The sequence below is a fragment of the Neophocaena asiaeorientalis genome, unplaced genomic scaffold (genome assembly GCF_003031525.2).
Source record: "Neophocaena asiaeorientalis asiaeorientalis breed wild unplaced genomic scaffold, Neophocaena_asiaeorientalis_V1.1 scaffold70, whole genome shotgun sequence".
Lineage (NCBI taxonomy): Eukaryota > Metazoa > Chordata > Mammalia > Artiodactyla > Phocoenidae > Neophocaena > Neophocaena asiaeorientalis.
In genome coordinates, this window is record NW_020175410.1 from 10,001,930 (window position 1) to 10,026,068 (window position 24,139).

The 24,139-nt window shown below is 35.0% G+C and overlaps 1 protein-coding gene across 2 annotated transcripts; it reads left to right on the top strand.

Moving 5' to 3' along the window:
• Positions 1-909: 909 nt before the first annotated feature.
• SEM1 (SEM1 26S proteasome subunit) lies at positions 910-24,082 on the top strand. 2 transcript variants are annotated; one of them, XM_024766983.1, is made up of 3 exons: positions 910-1,094; positions 18,016-18,109; positions 23,888-24,082. In XM_024766983.1, exons 1-3 carry the CDS (start codon positions 1,019-1,021, stop codon positions 23,928-23,930), a joined length of 213 nt encoding a protein of 70 aa, XP_024622751.1. In that variant the 5' UTR covers positions 910-1,018; the 3' UTR covers positions 23,931-24,082. The 2 variants fall into 2 exon arrangements, with proteins under 2 accessions (XP_024622751.1, XP_024622750.1); XM_024766982.1 differs by lacking the exon at positions 23,888-24,082 and adding an exon at positions 21,745-22,675 and having other exon boundaries at positions 917-1,094.
• Positions 24,083-24,139: the final 57 nt, after the last annotated feature.

Below are 24,139 nucleotides of genomic sequence, written 5' to 3' on the forward strand. Positions count from 1 at the left end.
TACTATGTTTCATTGTGATTTATCTGTTGACATGTCTCTGAGTGGAATATGAACTCCTTGAAGGAAGGCCTTTGTCTCCACATGTTTGATTTTCAGCACAGTGCCTAGTACATGATATAAGTTAATGTTGTTGAATGAAGGAATGGGATTTAAATATACAAACATATGTATCAAAATTTACAATAATACCCGATTATGTATCTATATATTACACACTATTCCTCTATTATACTATATATACATATACCATGTCAAGTTTTATGTAGTTCACAACTATATTCAAAATGACTTATTTTGAACACCATAAAATGTTACATATATCGAGTTTTACACAGTATTATAATAACCTCTAAACTAGTTATTACACACACACACACACACACACACACGCAGCACAATGTTTAACAGGTTATTTACCACAGCTTAACCGCAAGACAGAAGAACACTGAACAATGGAAAAGCTTGGAGATTAAAGTCAGGCAAACAAATCTGCTTTTGGGTTGTCTAGCAGTACCTCAGTGACGTAGGCTATTTTTTTCTGAACCTGAATTTCCTGTGATGTGGAGACATTTAATACCATGTTTAGGGAACTGGTTTAAGGATGGAGTTAATCTAATTTAAGGGCCTGGCACTTGGCAGGCTTTTAATGAACTTTAGTCGGTACTTCATCCCTCAGCCTAAACCAAGTAAAGGTGGGGTTTTTTCCCACACATTATGAGTCTTTTCCTGTCACGGAAACCTACCCTGTTCTCAGTTTGTCAAGTCAGAGGGTCCGCGTAAGACGGTAAACGCACAAAATAATCCACCTTGCTAACTCTGAAGGGCTGCGAAACCCGCAGGAAGCGCTGGGCGGACCTCCAGTATCCCAGCATCCCTCGCGCTATCCGGTTGCTCTTCTCCCGCGTCTCTATGATAGAGCCGGCCTGGGAGGCTGCAACGGCGGTGGGGGCTGTGGTAAGGCGAAGTGAGAGGTCCAACTTTCTTACTGACTGAGAGGTTTTGGCCGCGGAGGGTCGCGATGTCAGAGAAAAAACAGCCGGTAGACTTGGGTCTGCTGGAGGAGGACGACGAGTTCGAGGAGTTCCCTGCAGAAGGTAACCGGCTCGCCCGCGGCCTCTGGGCCGCGCGGACAGTGACTAAGGCCTCCGAGTGGAGGCGGCGCGGGTGGAAGGGCTCGGCCGGGAGACACCCGCGGGAAGTCTGGACCCCCGCTACTGACTCTCAAGGCTCTGCACGCGCGACCCTCCACGACCGACTTCGGGTCGAGGTGTCACGGTGGGACTCACCTCAGCGGTGAGGCTAAATGCCTTCTGCTTCCTCACTGGGAGGAGCCACGGGGACCCTGGTTCCCTAGCCCGGTGTCCGGGATGGTGGGGCCTTTTCCTCTTCAGCCCGGTTACCGCCACCTCGTTCATGTCTACATAATCCCTTTTCCCTTTATTTATTGTTATTATTATTAGTTTTAGCAGTCTTCCTTTGCTTTGAACCCTTCCAGAATTAAATTGTTGTTCCTAGTTAGGCCGATGCTGCCTACATTTAGGACTTAACATATGAAGCCTGTTAAGTAGAACGGGAGGATCAGGTGTTAGGGCTTAATTCCCGTTATTGCCTTCCTCTTGTTCCTCATTAATTTTTGATCACTTAACTTCAAACTAACATAAGTTTAAGTATTTATAAGACCGTAAAACGTCTACATTTTTATTAGCTTCATGGTTACCGAGAGGAGCTTTAGTTTTCTCATTGTAGGTACCAGCAAATAGCTAACATTGTTTGGGTGGTTGCTTGTCTGAGTATTTTGCTTCTATTAACTTAATTCATTTTCACAAGCCTAGTAAGTAGGAGCTGGTATTTACATTTTTCAGATAAAGAAACCGAAGCTTGAACAGTTAAGAAACTTGCCCAGTGTCACGTAACTGGCTAGAAATGTTGGGAACCTGGCCCAGTTGACACTAGCACTCTTAAAACTCTTTAGCTGTACTGCTTCTGTTTGTTAGATCGTTGTTGCCAATCAGGGTTTCAGAATTGTTGGTTTTATCAACTAATTGCTATGTGTAAGGTAAATATTTATGTTATAAGAAAAGGAGGTTACTATTGGGTGACCTTTCTGAAGGTGTAGGAAGAGAACTGTGGTTAATGGTTACAAATCTGTTACATTAGTTACTGCTTCACCAAAATGGTCCTGAGTTGTACTCCCTCATGATCCTACTGTGCATAAAGCCACAAAGCTGTAACATTTGTTATTTTTATTTATAGTGTACTGGGTTGTTTAGTGGAAGAAGTATGGAGCACATACTACACAAACTCGTAAACTAACCCAAAGCACATCTATTTTCAGTTCTGGGATTCATTATGTATTGTGGGGATTGTTTTTTGTTTTGGTAGTGGATTTATCTGTGCAGACATGTTTTCTTGATCTCACTTTCAAGTTGGTTCATAATCCTCCAACAGTGAGCTATGTAGTAAAAAACTGGCTTGAGATCAGGATCTGCTTCTAACGCAAACTTCATATTTGATATAGTTAGCATTTATTGTTTATCATATACAAGATACCATGTTAGGCACTTTATCTACATTATATAGTCTAATTATCAGATCTCTGAAGAAACTGAGGCTCAGAGATTTTAAAAGCTTGCCATTAAGTGGTCGTCAGGATCTGATAGGTCTTTCTGAGTCCCCAACCCAAGCAAACTTTAATCTGAATCCCTAACGTTTAGCCAAGTGCCTGGCACATGGTAGATGGTCAGTAAATGCTTGTCGAATGAGTGAACCTGTGTTTAAAATAAGTAGTCGAGAATTGACTGCTTAAAAAGGATCTAAAGATAACTGGGCCTGATGATACATATGATGTTTCAGCAACTTTCATTTCATCAGCTTTTGCAGAATATGTAATTCTTGTACTAAGTTTATGTTGGGAACATCAATTTGTTCAAAATGTTGGTAGTTACATAGTAAAAAAAAAAAAATCTCATTAAAGTTAAAAGGAAAAGCAAAGAATATTTTTTCTGAAGACAGGCCTCCCACAACAGACTGGTTTATTATCATAAGTAACTCACCATTTATTGGTCACCTTACAGAAAATCTGTCATCTTCTGGTTTGAATATGTAGAACCTCATTCATTCAGGAGATTTTCTATTTAGAATGAGCAGTAACATTTGAAATGCTTTTGCTTGTTTAGGTTTTTGTGTGTTTCTTCTCTGGTTTTTAATTCAGACAGGTAAAGTTGGAGAAGCAGTACTTTGAAACTGGCCTGTTTTGAATCTTTCAGTATTTGAGTTTTCAGATCAGTTTTTAGTGCCCTGAATTACCAAGTCCTTTGCCTTTTCTGGAGATTCTTTTTCTTGTGATTGTCTTTATGGTGACTATGCCATTGACAAACTCACAAGTAGATACAACTTAAAATTGCCTGTAATCATCTAATCAATCTAGAGGAGGTCTTACTTTCAGTGGCCCATTGGGTCTCTGTGTTCCAGAAAGTGAATGATGTCCATTGTCTAGGGTAGCTTGCAGTTAAGAGCCTGTTACATGAAAGCATTACTGAAATTATGTATCCTTGGTTTGACTACAGAATTGTATATTTTTTGAGGGTGTTGTTGCTACATCTTATTCCTGATAAGAACTTGTTTGGTAAGATGTCAATTCAATCATTATAAGGAAGGAGAATTTCTGTTTTGAAAAGGAAACTAAGATAATGCGTTTTCATGGAGACTTCATTGTTTCTTCTGAATAGCTCTTCTTCAGTGTGAGGTGTGACGTGTGGGGTGATTTCCTGAAGGTGCAAAGAAACAAATGCTCCTTTTTTATCATTTGGACTGTGGATCTGTGTTACATTGGCAGTTCCTCAATTCTAATTGGTGGGTGTGTGATCTGGTCATTAAGTAGGAACTGTTAAAAATCATGTTTAGGATCTTTGTGAATTCTGCAACTTCTTGACTGTTTAAACTCATTGACTATCAGATTTGTTGGAAGACATTCAACGTTTTGGGAATGATTTAATATAATTTTGGAGGCTTGGCATGGTTAGAATTTTAGAACTGGAAAGCAACTTAAAAGTCTTGAGAAGCTAGAACTTGTCAAGATCATACAGCTAGGTTAATAGTAGTAGGGTGGGGCCTAAAACTGAAATACTCTATAATTTATTTGAAACTTCAAACAATTTTTCAAATCAGACATATATTGAAAAGGTATTAAAATATTTTCATTAATCTCATTTCTCTTACAATTAGAAGTGGATGAGAGTGAAAATGGGAAGAACAAGTGGGCCTTTCATTTCTTTTATTCTGTTCTTCCTATGCCAGAATTGAGAGATTTCTTTCCTTTTTTTGAGGGAAAGAATATTTAAAATGAACCTGAGTTTGCCTTCAGAAGCAATGGTGTTTACAAGAGAATACTATTATACCAAGTAGTTTATAATTTTTCTATAATCACTGGAACTGCTGTGTTATCTGAAGCAGGCTGGTGGTTCCCTAATGCTGCTAGCATTCTGGAATAACTGAGGCACTCTCGCCTGTGCCTAACAAAGTAGGACATCTTATAGTGGTTCTTAACCAAGGAAGTATTTTTGGATATCACATTCACTTGTCAAGTGAGAAAGTAAAATAACTGCCAGCATATAGTGGGTAAAGGTCAAGGATTTTAAATACTTGCTATGCATAGACCAGTCCTGCACAAGGAAGAATTGTCCTGTGAAAAATGCCACTGAGAAATATTTATGTGAACATTGGATACCAACTGGACTAAATCCTCAACAAAAGAGTTCCTTAGAATCTTAGTTAAATACTGACTATGTCAGATACTGTACTAGTCAGTTTACCTAGAGCCAAAAGGGCTTTGGTATTTTCAGTTATTAAATGTAATATAGTGGACACATAAATAAATAATGTCACATATTTAAATTAGTTGCATGGTAGTAGCAAGAAATGAAGAATTCATGTTACTAAAATCTTTTAAGAAAAAAGATAGATATAATGAATGATAAAGTGCCTATTCGATGTCCATTCATGGTAATCATATGCAAGAAGAAAAGTTTTGAGCTCCAGGATGGAATAAGCATGAATGAATGAATAAGCATGAATAAGCATGAAGCATGATGAATCTAGGATCAGACCTAGGTTCAAAATCCACCATCCATCAACTTTTTGTTTTCCCTCAAAATTCACAATTTTATATGTTGTAGAATATGAATACAACAGAGAAGTCATTACCACCAAAAAGGTAACAAACATATCCATCACCCCCAAAAGTTCACTTGTGTCCCTTTATAATAATCTCTCCCTGTCAGTCCTCTCCACATCCCTTCCCATCCCCAGAAAATCACTGATCTCCTTTTGACATGATAGATTAATTTGCGTTTTCCAGAATTTTATATAAATGGAGTCAGACAGTATCTTTTTCCTCAGGCATCTTGCACCCAGCATCATTATTTGGAGATTCATCCATGTTGTTGCGTTTATCAATAGCTTGTTCCTTTCTCTTGCTGAGAAATATTCCACTACATGGCTATACCACAATTTGTTTATTCTTTCACTTTCTGAGGAACATTTAGGTCATTTCCTGTTTTTTTTTCCAATTACCCTTTTTCTTTTCCCTTACAAGTAAAACTACTGTGAATATTCATGTAGAAGTCTTTGTGTGAACATATGCTTTCATTTCTCTTGGTTTAGCACCTTGTAGTGAAATGACTGAGCGTTACAGTAGGTTTATGTTACAGTAGGTTTATGTTCAACTTTAAGAAACTGCCAAGCTGTTTCCAGTGTAGTTATACATTTTACATTCCCACAAGCAGTGTATAAGGGTTCTAGTTACTCTACGTCTTTGTCAACACGTGGTCATTTTAATTTTAGACATTCTGATAGGTGCAGTGGTATCTCATTGTGCATCAGTTTTTAACTTGTCGACTTGTACTAGTTACTTAAATCCTTTAAAATATTTTTGCAGCAAAATATGTAGGATAATTGTACAAGTAACTGCTTATTTAAAATTTAAACCTATGAAAAGGTATAAATTAAAAAGTGAAAGCACTGTTTCTCGCCAACTTTCCCCAAAAACATTACTTATGCTCCAGTATAATCACTGTTAAACAGTTCTTTCAGTGTCCTTCCTGAATTTATATGTATGTATACATATATATATTTATTTGTGTGTGTTTGTATATATCCTCACAAAGGACCATATTACATATACAGTTTTTCTTCTTTTTACATTATATATCTTAGACGTGTGTTCACATTAATATAAACATCTACCTCATGCTTTTTAATAGTTGTGTTCTAGTCTATTGTATGCACAATAAATAATCTATAAATATCTATTGATACCTAGGTGGTTTTAGGTTTTTTGTTTGCTTGTTTTTATGTTTTGTTTTTTTCTGTTACAGAATATGTTGCAGCAAATATTCTTACGTCTTACATCTTTGTTTTTGTTTATAAGATAAATTCTTAGGAAATTGCCAGATCAAATTGGCAGGTTCATTTTAATTTTTTTAATATAATTTTTATTTTGAAATAATTATAGACTTACAGAATAATTGAAAGTACAATACAAACAACCTTTTTTTCCATGAGCCAGCCTGATGTTCATCACCCCTAGATATTTTAATGTGTATTTCCTACAAAGACATAACCTCAGTACAACCATCAAAATTGGAAATTAACACACAGATATATTACTGTCATTTAATCCATAGGTCCTTTTCAGGTTTCTTCAGTTGTCTTAATAATGTCTTGATTAAGAATCATGGATTACATTCAGTTGTCATATCTCTAGTCTTCTTTAGTCTACAGCAGGTCTCTTTGTCTTTGAGCTTTGTGATTTTGACACTTTTGAAGATTACAGGCCAGTTATAGAATGTTTCTCAACTTGGATTTGGCTCACGTTTATATATGATTCGATTTAGGTTCTGCACCTTGGTGGGAATATCATAGTAGTGATGCTGTATTCCCATTGCATCCTGTCAGGTGGAACATGATTCTCATTTATTCCATTGCTGATGATGGTAGCTTTATTAAGGTAGTGTCTGTGAGACTTTTCCATTGTTAGATTACTGATTTTCCCTTTGTAATTAATAGGTATTTTACTAGGAGGGACTTTGAAACTGTGTAACCACAGTTTTCCATTCATTATCAAACTTTCAATTTATTCATTTGTGTATTTATATCAATATAGACTCATGAATTCTCATTCGATGGGTTATAATTTGTTGCTATTATTTATTTTGATATTCAGATTGTCCCAATTTGTACATGGGGAATCCCATCAAGCTGTCTTCTGTGACCTTTTGACAAGTCACCATCATTCTTTGTGCATTTCCTAGCATTCTGACACAAGTAGGTATTCCAAGCTAATCTTATACTTTTCCTGTTCCAGTCCTGGAATCAGCCATTCCTTTAAGGTGCATAGCTTTCAGTGGAGAATGGTATTTGGAAAGTAAGATCTTACCTCCAGTTGTGCTAATGGCTTTTGGGATGCTGTCAATGGAAGGAAATAGGAAATAGACAAATGTATGTACATATATACATCTATTTATGTATGTGTTTGTATAAAACCATGAGTTCACATAGGTATCTCTAATTTACAGTTCAACACCACAGGGCTCATTCTAGTTTTTTCCCTTTCCATATTTGTAACTTTCTTCCCCAGCAGTGAGAAACTTGGCTCCCATTATTGTAAATATTGGGTCATTGTCTATTATGTTATCCTCCTCCCTAACCAATGTTTGTTGTCCCCTACACCCACAGATCCCCTCCTTATCTCACTTAGGCTTCAACATTTTATGCTAGGCCACTGTCACTTCTCCTTACTCCAGCATTGGATGGTTTCTTGACTCTGTCCTGGCTATGACACACCAACCACACAACACTGCCCCTCCACAGGAATGCCTTCCTGGCTCTGCTTGGGCTCTGACACCTCATTCAGGACCAGGTGCACTTTGAATTTTGACATATTCTCAAATTACCTTTTACAAGGGTTACACAAATTTCCATCTACAGGTCACCTTTTACCTGCACTCCATATTAAACATTTTAGTCATTACAAACCTGAGGGATGAAAATGGAATCGCATCATTTTGATTTGGATTGATTTCTTTGAGCAAGATGGACCATTGCGTTTTTCCTTTAATTGTTACCTTCTTAATCCTCAGTTCCTTCATGTAATTTGTGGATAATAATCAGAGTCATGTAACGATTGTATGATTGTATTAGTCTGTTTGAGCTGCCATAACAAAATACCATAGACTGAGTGGCTTAAACAATAGAAATTTATTTTCTCACAATTTGTAGTTTGGGAAGTGCAAGATGAAGATGTTAGCCTGTTCAGTACCTGCTGAGGGTTCTCTTCCTGGCTTGCAGACTATTGCCTCTCACCATGTCCTCACAAGGTAGAGAAAGGGAGCTCTCTGGATTCCCTTCCTATAACAACACTGATCTCATGAGGACTCTACCCTCATGACTTCATGCAACACTAATTGCCTTCCAGAGGCCCCATCTCCAAATACCATAACATTGAGGGTGGTTAGGACTTCCTCATATGAATTTCAGGATTGGGGGACACAGACATTCAGTCCATAGAATGATATATGTGTAAAATATGTAGCATAGAGTTTGGCACAAAGTTGGTATTCTGTGAACATTAGGCTCCTTTTTTTCTCCCTCCTAATCTACTTAAGGATTTGGATTTTGCATGATGTTTGGTATTTATTTAATTTGAACCATTTTCAACAAATATTTTGTAATTTTAGATGTATCCAAAATTAAGCTTGTTGAGCTTGAGGGTTATTTGATTATTTTTTTAATATTAAAAACTTATAAATTAAAAAATTGTCAAAAGTTTTTCCAAAAGTACTTTAAAAAATAGTTTGATTATTCATATAGAATATAAAGATACATAACACAATAGTATGTATTGTTTAAGGATGCATACAAATGTACAAGAGGTATAAAGAGATACAGTGGAATGAACCCCCCCCCAAATCAAGATATTAGTGCTTGCCAGGGGGTTGTGAGTGGTGTGACTCAGGATATTAAACAGTAAAAACTACTTTGAAAAACTGTTTGATTAGTTATTTAACTAGTTCAATGGAATGAAGAAGCATTAAGCAATTGTGACGGGTGTTCATTGTTACGTAGTAATGTTGTTTTTAAGCATAACTCATTGAAAGACATGAACAGTGAAAACAATGAGGGGAAAATAAAAGTTTCAAAAGCTATACTTACACTCTTCTGAAGTATTAAAAATTTACCAGATATCTTTTTTTCCAGTTTTGTGCTCTGTTATTGATGTAATGCTTGGTAGAAATGGTATCTTTATTCTGCAACCTGTTTCTCTTTTTACCTCCATCACCCCTTAAGTTTCCTTGGTGTGATTAGCCCATAATAAATGATTTATTCTTTTGATATATGTTTGTAGAGTGCTCCCTATACATCTGGCACTGAAAGGTGCAGAGTGAGAATGATTCTAGCTGCCGTTTATCTGTACAAAGCGCTTTAGGTACATTGTTTTATGTAATCCTCATAGCAGCCTTATGACAGCTTTATACTTGGGGCTCAGCAAAATAACTTACCAAGGACAAAGTTAACTAGAGGCTGCACAGAGGCAAATTTGACTCTTTAGGTAGATATTTGTCTTTGGACTTAGTGATATAAATGTCAATGGAGATCAGTAAGTTTTCATGCCAGACTTGAGCTTTTTAGTATTTTGCAAGTGCTTATGCTAGGAGGGGGCACTCCAAGCCTTTCTCTCCCCACACCCAAGTAAACCAGAACACCTTTGCTTTTGACTGTCTTTTTCTGTTGGGTTTCTGGGTAAGATTTCACTTGGTTTCCTTCCAGTGGAAGCGGGTGGTGGTGGTGGTGGTGGTGGTGGTGGTGGTGGGGGTGTGGGGATTAAACCACTGATAGTAAAGTGCAACAGCAGCTGAAAAGAAGGGGAAATTATTTACAGTTGTGTACCGCATGAGGCCGCAACATTTGAACAGAGCTTTCAAAAGGTAGAAGTGTAGGAAAGGGGTTTCCAGAAAAAGGGAAGAGGAGTAGATGCTTGGAGGTGGAAGATCAATGTGTATGTGTATTTTATTTGGCTGTGAAATAGTAGTTGTAATTACACAGGTAGTTTGGGGCCTAATCATGGAAAGCTTTAAGCCAAATGACCACTTTGGACTTGATCCTTAGGGTTTTGTTTGTTTGATATGTGTATGTTTCCTTTAGGCAGTAGGCAGTTTAGGAAAAATTAACCCAGCAGAATTTGAAAGGATAGAAAGTCAGGGAAGCTAATTAGCAAATTGTTGAAATAGCTTAGGTGAGGACTCAGGGCCTGAAATAGGTTGTTATTAGGGAAGAGTGATGCAAGAATTACAAGGGAGCTTTGGCAGCTATTTTGATAGTAAGAAATCAGGGATTGTGATTTTGCACTTGCATAATTAATGGAAGACCGATGGTTGAGTTCACATTGGATACTCTTTCTTTTCTTTTTTTTAAAATTAATTAATTTATTTTTGGCTGCGTTGGGTCTTGGTTGCTGTGTGCGGCCTTTCTCTAGTTGCGGCAAGCGTGGGCTACTTTTCATTGCAGTGCGCGGGCTTCTCATTGCAGTGGCTTCTCTTGTTGCGGAGCACGGGCTCTAGGCACGCTTGCTTCAGTAGCTGTGGCACGCGGGCTCAATAGTTGTGGCTCGTGGGCTCTAGAGCGCAGGCTCAGTAGTTGTGGCTCATGGGCTTAGTTGCTCCGCGGCATGTGAGATCTTCCCAGACCAGGGCTTGAACCTATGTCCCCTGCATTGGCAGGCGGATTCTTAAGCACTGTGCCACCAGGGAAGTGTTCTACATTGGATACTCTTGCCTCAATAATATGGAGGATCAAAATGAGAGAATCAGTATGAGTGTAGGAGTGCTTGGAAAAGATTAGAATAACTAATGGCTTTGAGGAATTTTATAGAATTAAAGAGAAATAAAAGCACTAATCAACCAAGAGAACCAAAGTCAGCATGTTTGTAGTGGAATCATTCTGATATAAAATATATGCACACACACATACGTGTGTGTGTGTATAAGTCATTTTGGACCTCTGTTTCAGACTCAGAACCACAAACAACTGAAAGTTCACCAATAGTTTGGTAGCAACATCGTTTAACAGTTGCTTTTGGTTGTTTGCTCTGAAGTACCCCACTGACATGTTTGGTCTTTGTTGGAGAAAATATAAGTATAGTACAATGGTGCTATGCTAGTAGTGATTTCTTAGCCACTGAATAGACATTAGATTTCTAGGGTATATAGATGTTTTTGTATCATAACTTACAGAAATGAAATTTTATAAAAAATTTTAATCTGTTTTATACAGCTTAAGCAGGAACATGTGTAAATTTATCTCAGAATGACTAGATTTAGTGTGGCTTTATTATCATATTTATCAGTGTAATGGTGCTATTTGCAGCTATTCCTGTTTCACCTATAGCGGTGAATGTACAATTTAGAACTTTTTAGAACTTTCCTTTGTTTGTTTTATATTTTTCTTCATGTAATGTTCTGTATATATATGCATATTTTTTATTTGAAGCAACTTTGTTGGAGATTAGTTTATTTATATTCAGAGTAGCTTTACTGTTAAGGAATGAATGAGAGTTTGATTGATGCTCCTGAAAATCGCTTTAAAGTAGAACGTTTGCAACCCTATTTGGTATAAATAGAATTTCCTCTTTACTTTTCTCCAAAGTGGTATACTTTATACTTTTTAGAAATTTCAGAAGGTATGTTGGAGGGTGGGGGAGAGTAAGTACTTTTAAAAGCATTGAGAGAGAACCATTTTTCACACTTAAATGTCAAGGTGATACTTAGATGAAGTATGTGGGATTTTTGGTAACTCAGATTTGTGACATTTAAAGCTAGTCCAAGATGTAATTCTCACTGGCAGATGTGAACAAAGTCAAATTTGGGGGCAAAGTCTCAAATAATTTAGAATTGCTAGACACTTATGTATTAGGCATCTGTTATTGGTTATTTCCAATTCTGACTTCTTAAAATATGGTAATTTTTTTTACCAGTACACATCTGGAGGCCTGCACACTGAAGTAAACACAGCTGTGGTTATTTAAATGATTAATCACAATCCTGGCAATGCATTTAGTGTTGAAGATAAAGTGTGTACTTTATAGTCATCTACGTATTGAAGGAAGACATTAGACATAAATCAGGTATCCTTGTTTGATTTTATTATTTTGCCCTTTTAAAAAAAGCTGTTTCTGGGTTTAATGCTTTAAAAGTAAGTGATTAAATAAAATTGCATGGTTAACAGTGCAGTGTTATAATTGAAAAGTAAAACACAGTTCAGAGATGTTTTGCAAGAGAAGTCTGCCAAATCCAGAGATTACAACAGTCACATGTTTTTTATGTTCCCCTTCATTTAGTTGAGTTTACATATATTGTAGTTTATATATATTGTAACATGTATAATACGGAGGACTTATAAGTGTTGGAAATAAATTTGGGGATGTTATACCCTATCACTTAAACATTTTACGTAATATAGTTCAGTACATTCGTAGTTAATAAAGAAAATCTTTAAAGTTTCCACCTAAAATAGATTATAGATTTTGGTTTGTCTTTGTATGCTCAGTAGTGTCATAATTGTGAAATGCTGTATAATAATACGAATGAAATACAGAGCTACTGTCATGAATCTTTTTGTGTGTGTGTTCTACCTAAAATCTTTTTTTTTTTTAATTTATAAATTTATTTATTTTTGGCTGTGTTGGGTCTTCGTTGCTGCACGCGGGCTTTCTCTAGTTGCGGCAAGCGTGGGCTACTTTTCGTTGCAATGCGCACACGGGTTTCTCGTTGTGGTGGCTTCTCTTGTTGCAGAGCATGGGCTCTAGGCGCACTGGCTTCAGTAGTTGTGGCACGTGGGCTCAATAGTTATGGCTCGCGGGCCCTAGAGCACAGGCTCAGTAGTTGTGGCGCACAGGATTAGTTGCTCCGCGGAATGTGGGATCTTCCCAGACTAGGGCTCAAACCCGTGTCCCAGGGAAGTCCTCTACCTAAAATCTTGCTCATAATACTATTTTCCCTCCATTCATGAGCCAGTTTATTTTTCTTGGGACTTTATTTCTACCTTCTTCCCTTTCCTTTCCTTGCCATTAAAGTAACATGAGATGGTTGTTACCAGAGGGAGAGATACTTGATCCTTATGCTAAATGATCATCAGAATTCAACTTGATAAGCTAAAAATTGTACTAGTTTTAAAATTTTGAAAAAGATACTGTTCAGGGACTTACTTCCCTGGCAGTCCAGTGGTTAAGACTCCACGTTTCCTCTGCAGGGGACACCAGTTCAATCCCTGGTCGGGGAACTAAAATTCCCACATGCTGCTCGAGGCCAAAAACAAAAAAACAGAAACAAAAAAAGACCGTGTTCAAACTCGTATTTCCCATATTACATAAAGAATTTGATTGTTTTTTTTTCCCTAGCCTTTATGGAGTTAAGGATTGAACCTCCTACAAAATAAGTTATTGAAGCTGTTACGTTTCTTGTTTTAGATTCTCTGAGAGAGTAGGGTACAAATTAACAAGTATGTTTTTTTAGTCTCTTAAAGTTAAAAGAATTAAAGTCAACTTGAAGGTATTTGAATGACATCAGTATTAACAATATTGAAATCAACTTTTTTTTTTTTTTGGCCGTACCATGTGGCTTGTGGGATCCTAGTTCCCCAGCTAGGGTTTGAACCTGGGACCTCAGCTGTGAAAGCACAGGGTCCTAACCACTGGACCACCAGGGAATTCCCTGAAATCAACATTTTGAATCAAGCCATAATCAGATTAAAAGTCCTGTGGGCCCTGTATTTTTATTGTTCTGGAAAGGGTAGGCTTACAAGATTAGCAGAGAAATGTGAAATAAATATTCTTGTTTTTTATATTTCTAACTTGAATCTTTTGACAATTTATTTCCTTAAAAATTTAGGAAACTGGTTAGTTAGAAGTGGTTCAGGCCGATATGAGGCTTGGTGTCTTAGAACTTTAAAGTTCAATTGTGACTTGAGTTATGTCACCTTCTTTACTCAAGAGCATATTATACAGTCGTAACGTATTCAAATTATTTTGTGGAACATTAAGCTCTATTAGATATCTTTATAAAGATTCCTTAAAATACCAGTGAAACAAATATTTCATTTGACAATTCTTGTTTCTAGGCTCAACCCAAGTATATTTAAAGTCTAGGATTTGAGGTTGTGAAATAACAGTAGAAAAAAGTTAATAAATATTTTCTTGTAAGACAGTCTTCACTTTCTGTTTTTTTGGTAGTGATAATGGTGGTGGTTTCAAAGCAAAGAGGGGTATGCTGTACAGTGATCTCTAAGGCTTTCTCTGTTTCCAAAATTCTGTAATTTTAAATAATCTTCAGTCTTAGCCATTTTATAAAAACTTGAAGTATAAAGCCAAACTTTGCTGCATTGTTTTAATGAAATAGTTTTATGTGAATTTTTTATACTGGAATGTTTAGTGTCATTAAAACAAATCAAGAAACAAAAACTCCTAAGCTGTCCATTAATATTATTAGATAGCTCAGAACTGTAGGTTATAGGAAGACTGGAGGGAATGGGGAGGAATAGCATGATTCACTTGCTATAAAAGGAATAATGGATTGCAGTTTTCCATTATAATAAGTTCAAGGTACAAGAATCTGAATTTCTATGATTTGAAGTGTTTTATTTAATTTTAATTTAAAGAATTAAAATCATGTAGTTGATTCTTGATGATTTAGTATTAGGGAAATATATCTACTTTTTGAGCCCCTTTTTAATTTAAAATCTGATCTTAGCCTGCAACCTGTACCATCTTTACATAATGTTCCTCTCTTGTATACTTAATGCTTCAGTTTCTGCCCCCTTTATTTTTGCCTTAAAGTAGTTCCCTTCTTTCTGAGATTTCTCTGCTCTTAGAAAAACAAAAAGAAAATTTGTATACAACAATGTACATATTAAACTGTTTATTATTGATTGCAATGGCAATATGAGAATAACAGTACTGTTTTAGCCCTATACCTAATGATTAACTCTTGACTTAACTAAGTCACTTTGCTCGTTTATAAAAGTTCAGAAATATTTTTTATCTTTAGCTTTGGAAGTAGATATACTATCTTTATTTCTTTTTTTTAATTTCTTTTTTTTTTTTTTGGCCACACCGGCTGGCATGCGGGACCTTAGTTCCCCGACCAGGGTTTGAACCCATGCCCCCTGCATTGGGAATGTGGAGTCTTACTTACTGGACCACCAGGGAAGTCTCCAGATATACTATTTTTAAAAATTTGGTTGCGTTAGCTTTCTCATCACTCTTCCGTAGACTGTAGGAAATCCTAAATGTGATTTCCTTTACTTTAACTTCTTAATCTACTCTCATTAAAAACTATAGGTAGATTCATAAATAGAATAAAAATTTTCAGTTTGAAAGGTACTTCTATAAGAAAGGAGAACATGTAAGGATATCTGTAGCCCAGTCAACTTAATTTTGAGATGTAATTAATACTTAGTATTGTTAAGTATTACTACTGTTGAGGACCTCAGAGAATAGTATAGGATTTGAATTTATATCATTACAATATTTCCTTTTTGAGAATAATAATATTACTGGGAGATACAAGAACATTTAGGCCAGTAAAAATCAGTATTTTTGATTATTGAAAGTTTTTATTAATGAATATACATTCACTACCCTATACCAATGATTAAAGTTGAGTATACATTTGACTGAGCTTCCTAGCAACCTGAAATAAATTGCCTAAGAGAAACTTTCATCTTTTCAGGCACTAATATCTTAAAGAAATTTCCCGCATGATCTCTCTTCAGGGAGCATTCAAACAGATGATCGCAAGTCTCAAAAGTATTCTTAGAGTAAATACAGTTGAGAATTCTACACGACTCATTCATAATACAAGATATTGTTATTCTCTTCCATCTTGAAATATATACTCTTGACTTCACTGAAACCACACACTGCCCTCTTTTTCTTGAGATTGACCACTCAGAGGAAGGGATCTTGAGAAACGTAGTTCCATTTACCCAACATCTTTTTGAGTGTCTACTATGTGCCCAGTACTCAGCTATAGACATTAGAGTTGCAAATTTAATAAAATGTGCTTCCTACCTGAATGTTTTGCATAGTTACTTACAGGAATGGTGGTCATTTTGGGCATCAGTGGAAGAGGGTACAGACTGGAAGATTAGAGAGGAGGGGACAGAAAAAAGACCACAATAATAGTCCGTGAAGTATGGAATAATCCCTCCTAAATTAACATCGTGGCAGCAAGAATAGGGAGGAGGAGACTATAACTCTGTAGGTTCTTGAGCTGGAATCAAAAGGATATAATGAATGGTTATGAGAGTTGAAGGAGAAAGGATAGCTAAGCTGCCTCCCAAATTTCTGGTTTGGGGGGACCAGGTAAATGGAGGTACTTTCTTATATTCTTAAATCATGATGTTGACATATGGCATTTAAAATTTTTTGTTAGATACATAATGTAACAAATATAATACCCATATGAACCATTGTTGAATACCTTTAAATCTATATGTGCTTTATAAGAAAAGCCTAAATCATACCTTTTCTTATTGACTTCTTTTTTTTAAAAGATCGAAATGTTCTTAGCCATGTTTCTAATAAGTAATTACTAAGATGAAGCTACTAGGACACATTTAAGAGCATGTGTAACTCATGCTTACTGTTTTTGGAGGGGAGGGATCAAGCAAAAACACAAGGTCTGATTTAGAGTTCGTTGCATCTTTCACAACCAACTGTCGTGCATATGCACAACAGGTATTGTTGTGGCTTAAGAATACAAAGGTAAATAAAAGAGTTTTATTCTTAAGGAGCTCAGATACTAGTAATGGACATAGGCATATAAAATGATAAATCTGATTGTACAGTATGTAGGTGCTGTGATAGATACACACAAAAGAGGGGACCTAATCTCTGAAGGAAAGGAAGAGGGAATCAGGAAAACTTCCAGAGGTTATTTCCATACTGGTTTTTTAAAAACTAGTTTTCTCAGATTTTAATTTTGAAACTTAACCCTGTAGAAGTTTTAAATAAAGGACAAATGGGAGGAGTGTAATGGGTGAAGGGATCAAAAGGTACAGACTTGCAGTTACAAAAATAAGTCATGGAAATGTAACGTATAGCATGATGACTATAGTTTTTAATACTCTATTGCATGTTTGAAAGTGGCTAAGAGAGTAGATCTTAAAAGTCCTGATCCAAAAAAAAAATTTGTAACTGTTGGTGATGGATATTAACTAGACTCATTGTGGAGATCATTTCTCAGTGTATGCAAGTATCAAATTATGTTGTATACTTGGAACTAATATAATGTTATATGTCAGTTATACCTCAAAAAACAAGAAGGCAACAAACACCCATGTTTCATCAGTTAACATTTTGTCATATTTACTTTATTTCTATCATATGTATGATAGATATGTATGATATAAAATATATTTCAGAAGCATTTACAAGTAAACTTGTCAACAAAATGACACGATTCTTAAATATTTCAGCATGTGTGTCTTAAAGAATAAGGACATTCTCTAACACAGTTTTACAACCATGTTTAAGAAAATATTTGGTTTACTTTTTGTTATCTGAGTATGAGTTATCTTTTTTTATGTTTAGCAGTTTTGAATTCCAGGCCGGTATCGTCCTGCTATTCAACTTACTTTTCTGTTATTGGTGCTGTGTTTTGAAAGATTTTGTAATAGACCTTATAAAAATTATCAGCAAAGTAAATATCCTCCTGAAGTTACAATAAATTTTCATAGCAAATAGAATTTTTTGTATTAACTACTGTTTTAGATCTGCAAATTCAAGAAGTGAGAAAACAAGATAGCATCAATTGAGATTTAAAGAGGAAGATTACCATTTCTCATAGATATGGTTTTAGATGTTTTGAATTGAGAGAGTTCAGTAGCAAGCTTTCTGAAGTTTTTGTATTTATGGAAATAATGTATGAGAAATATTTAGATGGCATCTGTTTCTGTTTTTAGACTGGGCTGGTTTAGATGAAGATGAAGATGCACATGTCTGGGAGGATAATTGGGATGATGACAATGTAGAGGATGACTTCTCCAATCAGTTACGGTAAGTTTTAAGCCAAATTTTTATATAGCTTAGTATTAATTGTAAGCATGGAATATGTAACTTATATATGGCAGTTGCCTTTGAAATAGATTTTCGAATTATGAAAAGTAAGATATATTGCCTCATCTCCTGTGTTTCTAAACATGAATACTCTGTGTAATTGCATAGAACTTTTGTTCTTTCTAGTCTCTTTATAAAAGTAGTTAACTAGAAGCATATTTGCTATTTTTTTAAATCCTTGTAGGTTTAATTCTGTCACTGTTAATTTTCTATCAATATTGAACAACTCAGCAGAAATTAGAATCATAGGGTGCTCAGACCCAATGTATTGGTGATTCTCAAACTGGAATGGAGAGTGAGGTGTTGGGAGTGTATTTTTCCATATTCATGTACAAATCTACCTAAAATGATTGGTTGGTTGATTGATTATCAATTGATTGAAGTAGCATTTATATAATGTAAAATTAATCATTTTAAAGTGTACAATTTAGTGGCATTTTGTATATTCATAATGTCATACAACTATCATCTGTATTTAATTCCAAAACATTTTCAGCACCCTAAAGGAAACACCATATCTATTAAGCAGTCACTCTACATTCCTCTCCTCCTCCAGCCCCTGGCAACCACTGATCTGCTTTCTGTCTCTGGATTTTCCTGTTCTGGATATTTCATATAAATGGTATCACATGAATGATCTGTATGTCTAGTTTCTTTCACTTAGTATAGTGTTTTTAAATTTCATCCATGTTGTAACATGTATCCGTATTTCATTCCTTTTTATGGCTAAATACTGTTTCCTTGTATACATAGGCCACAGTTTGTTTATCCATTCATCGGATGATGGACATTTGGGTTGTTTCCAGCTTTTGGCTGTTGTGAACAGTGTTACAGTGAACATTCATTTACACGTTTTTGTTTGAATATCTCTTCGGTTTTGTTGGGATTTAGTGGAATTGCTGGATCATATTGCAATTCTGTTTAACTTTTTGAGGAACTGTCAAACTGTTTTCCACAGCAGCTGAATAATTTTACATTACTACCAGCAATATAGGAAGTTTCTAACCTCTCCACATCCTCGCCAAAACCTTTTTTTTTCATTTTAACCATCCTAGTGGATGAATTGGTATCTCATTGTGGTTTTGATTTGCATTTCTTTAATGATACTGATGAGCTTCTTTTCATGTGTTTGTTGTCCATTTGTATATCTTTTTTGGAGAACTATCTGTTCAAGTCCTTTGCCCATTTTCAAAGTTTGTCTTCTTGTTGTTGAGTTGTAAGAGTTCTTATTTATTCTGGCCCTTATGGGACATATTATCTACAGATATTTTGTCCCATTCTGTTAGGTTGTCTTTTCACTTTCTTCGTAGTGTTCTTTGCACAAAAGTCCAATTTATCTACTCTTTTAAGAACTCATTGCCAAATTCATGGTAATGAAAATTTATCCCTATGTTTTCTTGTAACAGTTCCAGAATTTTAGCTATTACATTTAGGTCTTTGATCTATTTTGCATGAATTTTTGTATATGGTGTGAAATAGGAGTCCAACTTCATTCTTTTCCATGTGGATATCCAGTTATACCAGCACCATTTGTAGACAATTCTTTCCTCCCTAATTTTGTTTTGATTCAACCCATACATTATCTATCTTGGCCACAAAGATATCTGTGTAAACTATCATTTGCTTTGCTCAAACCATGATATAGAAGTTCTATTGCAATCTTTTAATTTCCTAGTCTCTAGTACATTTTTCTAAAAAGTAGTGAGATAATTTATACTAAATTTTTAAAATTTATTTTTAGTAGTGGTACAGTAGCTTTTGTTCTAAACTGCATTTTTTTATGGGCTCAAAAACCCTACATTCTAAAGACTTTTTAGTATTTTGCTGGAAACTAATAACAGTTTTACCCATCTCATTTCTCCCTTTTTGGACATAGTACAGTTTGCCTTTCACGGTTATTCTGGCTCTTTTACAATTCTCCATGATTTCTCAAAATTGCTGACTCTCATTTTTTTCCTTCTTTCAGTACTCTGAGATGTAATTATTCAGGCCTTGAAACTTTAAACTACTTTAATGTAGTTTGGAATTATCTCATCTGTCTTAATTTTCAATTTTGTCTTAATGATGTTGTTTTTCTTTTTGCAGTTTTATGGACAAGATAGAGCAGTAGCTGTTGAACAGTAATCTTGCTTTTTCTCTAAAATCTATTCTGAGCATTGGATCTCTCTCTTCTCATTCTTCTTTAGCCATATATGGCTTTCAGAAGCCCTTTTTGTTCTTTTTACAGATCTCATTCCATTCTGGGATTAAATTAATTCTATGTACAAGTTTTTGCCACTTTCTTTTTGTATTTATTTTAGGTTTATTTATTTTGCCACATCAGAGAAAACCTTGCTGCCTTTTTTTTTTTAATGCATCCCTTCTTTTCTTTCTCATTATAAACATATGCTGTTAGAATACTTATTTTCAGGCCTTACAACTCTGTTGATCCCTATTTTGTGTTTTGATTTTAATCATGTATCAGTTTTTTCTTTTTGTTATCTTCTTGAAATTTTTAAAGTTGAAGCCAAATGAGTTTTCTTCCTTCGCTATTCAGAAGAGTCAGATTCCTCCCAAGTGGGTTTTGGGGTGAGGGTGTTTTTCATTAGTCAGAAAATAGCACTTTTCTCTTAACAATTAAATCAAGACATTACTGAATACTTTGGTTTTATTAGGGGACTTTTAGTAGTAAATGTACTGATAATTGGATTTCTTGTCACTACTGCGTCTTGCCTTTTTATTGGTTTTGGAAATAGAACATTATCCTTATATTCTTTGTGGCTTGTTGGTTTTATAGTATACCTCCACAGTGCTCTTATGTTCTATGTTGTGTTTCTGCCTTTAGGTTTGTGGATTTTTGTAAGTGTATAAATCTTGATACCTCCATTAGTGAATGAAAATTTTCTTTTTATTTCCCTATTTGTGTTGTGAGTTTTTCTTTTTTAAACAAAGTTTTTGATATATCATTAGTGCTGTCAAGTAGAACTTACTGTAGTTATGGAAATGTTCTATAAGCTGCACTATCCAGTACAGAAGCCACTAGTCACATGTGGCTATTAAGCACATGAAATGTGGCCAGCACAGCTGATAAACTGAATTTTTAATTTTATTTAATTTTAATAAATAGCCACATCTGATTACCATATTGGACAAGGCAGCCTCAGATAACATTTATATTCTTGCTTTTAAAAACTGTCTTGTTTAACAAGTCTCCTGCAAAGATGTTCTTTTCAGTCTTTGTAAAATGCATCGAGGCCCTTAATGTGGTATTATAAACCATGGTAAAGAACATGTTTTGTTTCGTTTTTTTGGCCGCGCCGCGCTCGTCTTTCGGATCTTAGTTCCCCTACCAGGGATTGAACCCGGGCCTGGGCAGTGAAAGTGCTGAGTCCTAACCACTGGACTGCCAGGGAATTCCCCAAAAATGTTTTATTGTTTTCTCATATGATTGAGTCCTAATTCCATCTAAATTTAGAGAGGCAGTTTATACTCTAGAGTCAGTCAGATTCCCTGAGTTCCAGCCCCTATCTGTGTCTTATTTAGCTGCATGGCCTTGGCAAGGACTTAGCCTTAAACTTTCCATGTTTCTCTTTCAGTGTAATTTACCTTCAACAAGTAGAAGTACAAAGAAGGCCAGCAATGTTTCCATGTAACTAAAGATCATTCTGTTTTTACTGCTTTTGAAACATTTGTTTATGTACGTATCAGTAGAAATAGGTAGGATTATGAGATTTTTTTGACCTTTATCACATTTTACATAAAAATTCCAAAAAGCCAATAATTCCTGATTTACCATGTCAGATATAGCCAATGTCACATAGCAGAGTAGTTTCTTGGATAATAAGAGTTCTGAAGCCTACTAGTGGCTGTTAGTCTTATTCTTGTTTTGTTGTAAAAGGAATGCTGCTGTTTTTGTTTCAAATAGTGTGTATTCTCTATATGTGCCCTATGATATCTTTCCAGTTGTGCTGGATTTCTTTACTTTTTCATCTCTGTTGGATTTTTCCATTCAACAGGCTCATGATATTAGTGTTTTTGTGTTGTTTTGTACTTAGTGGTGTTCATTTATTTTCCTTTTGGTTTCTTACAAGTCCTGAATTCTACCAAAGAACTTTTCATCTTTTCTAAGAATTTAGCTAATTGAGAAATATCTCATACTCTCCTTTGTGTTTGTAAACAATTTATAAATGTAATTGGTCACCACCTCCTGTCATGAAGACAAACAGACAGAAACTCGGATGGATTTGGTGACTTATTACCTAAATCTTAGGTTGAATTTTGGGTTTTTTTTTTTGTAAAATAAGAGAAAATGAATAATCTACAATGATTTTGTTAAACGCAGCAGAAGTATTGTTTAAGAAAGTTTAAAATTATCTCCATTTTAAATAGGAAACATATGAAAGACAGGTATTATAATCTTTAATTTCCTGGGGAGGAGAGGACAAAGGAAGCATTTTAGTTAAATTTAGCAAAGGAGGCGGTAGAGTCAGAAACTTGTGCTGATCTCTTGACTCCTAATCCAGTGTTTTACCACCAGCCCATACTGTCCTCTACACCTGAGCAGAAGACAAAGATGATTCATATGAATAAGCTCTGGCCTTAATATTATTCATGGACTTTAGGTCAGTATTTGTATTATAAATATCTAAAGATTTTAAGGAAGTGAAGGAGTTTGGGGAAATGAATAATAAATATTATACATCGTTCCTACCATGTATTTTTTGCATCACATTTACATTGGATAGTGTGATAGTGTCTAAGCGAAATTATGCTTGAGAACAAATGTCTTTTTATCTTACACGTAATGGTGTAATCATGCTTAACATTTGTACAATTTTATCATAGGTTGGTCCTCACATAATTTTATTGTGAACTTTTTATAAAATTCTGTTTTTATAAAATCAGAATTGTGGCAGAAAAGTTGCTGGTGATGTTTGGAATGGTAGTTTAAATAAGTGATATTGATTACAGGGCTAAACCTTTTTGTGCAAATGTTTATACAAGGCAGATCAACAATTGCAGTTGACATTTTCAAAGTATGACTGAAATTTCAGGTTGAAAAAATAAATTATAAAAAGTATCTTTTTAAAGTGTTTATGTTTATACCAATATACATTTTTGAGATTTTTATCCACATTTAAAGTTAGGAAAGTAAAGTCTTAATATTTTATAACTTGTTTATTATATTTAGCCTATATATATTTAATACAGAATAATTTTCACACCCTTACATTTGATTAATAATTTTTGATTTGTTCAGGGCAGTATATATGTCAGTATGAAAAGTGATCTGTTTATTGTTTATGTGTAAATAACAGTATTGTAATTATAAAATCTCTAAAAGTTTGATAGCAGTGTCTAGTGTTCTTAGCCATATGGTTAATGATTCTTAAAATTTATGTTTAAATATTATGAACAGAATAATTGTACAGTATTTGGAAAATATCAGTAATTCCCTCACATTTCTTCCATAAATAGATCAGAAAAATAAGGAATATAAAACATAAGTTTACTAATGGGAAAACAAAATTTTATTAGCATTATTTGGATTCACATCCTGTTTCCTTATATAGATTTCTTTTTGGGGACTACAGTACAGCTATTTGGTAGTATTTTAAATTGATGTTTAGGCTTATTAGCTCAATTATTTATTAATTGTGTTATTTCTAAAAATCATCTGTTTCTTTAATTTATCATGAAGAATGTCTAGTGATGTTGTTCTTTTGTGTTTCTTTATAGAGCTGAACTAGAGAAACATGGTTATAAGATGGAGACATCATAGCATCCAGAAGTGCTGAAGCAACCTAAACTTGAACTGTTTACTAAATTCTAGAGCAGAGAACCCAAGATGGGACACTTAAAAAATGTTTATTTCATTACCTCCTTGGATTTATTTTTTTTTTTGTAACACAAAAAATAAATGTTTTGATCTAATATTGGTTTGGTTCAGAAGTCTTGATCTTTTGACTCTCGTCATTAATTTTCTCATAC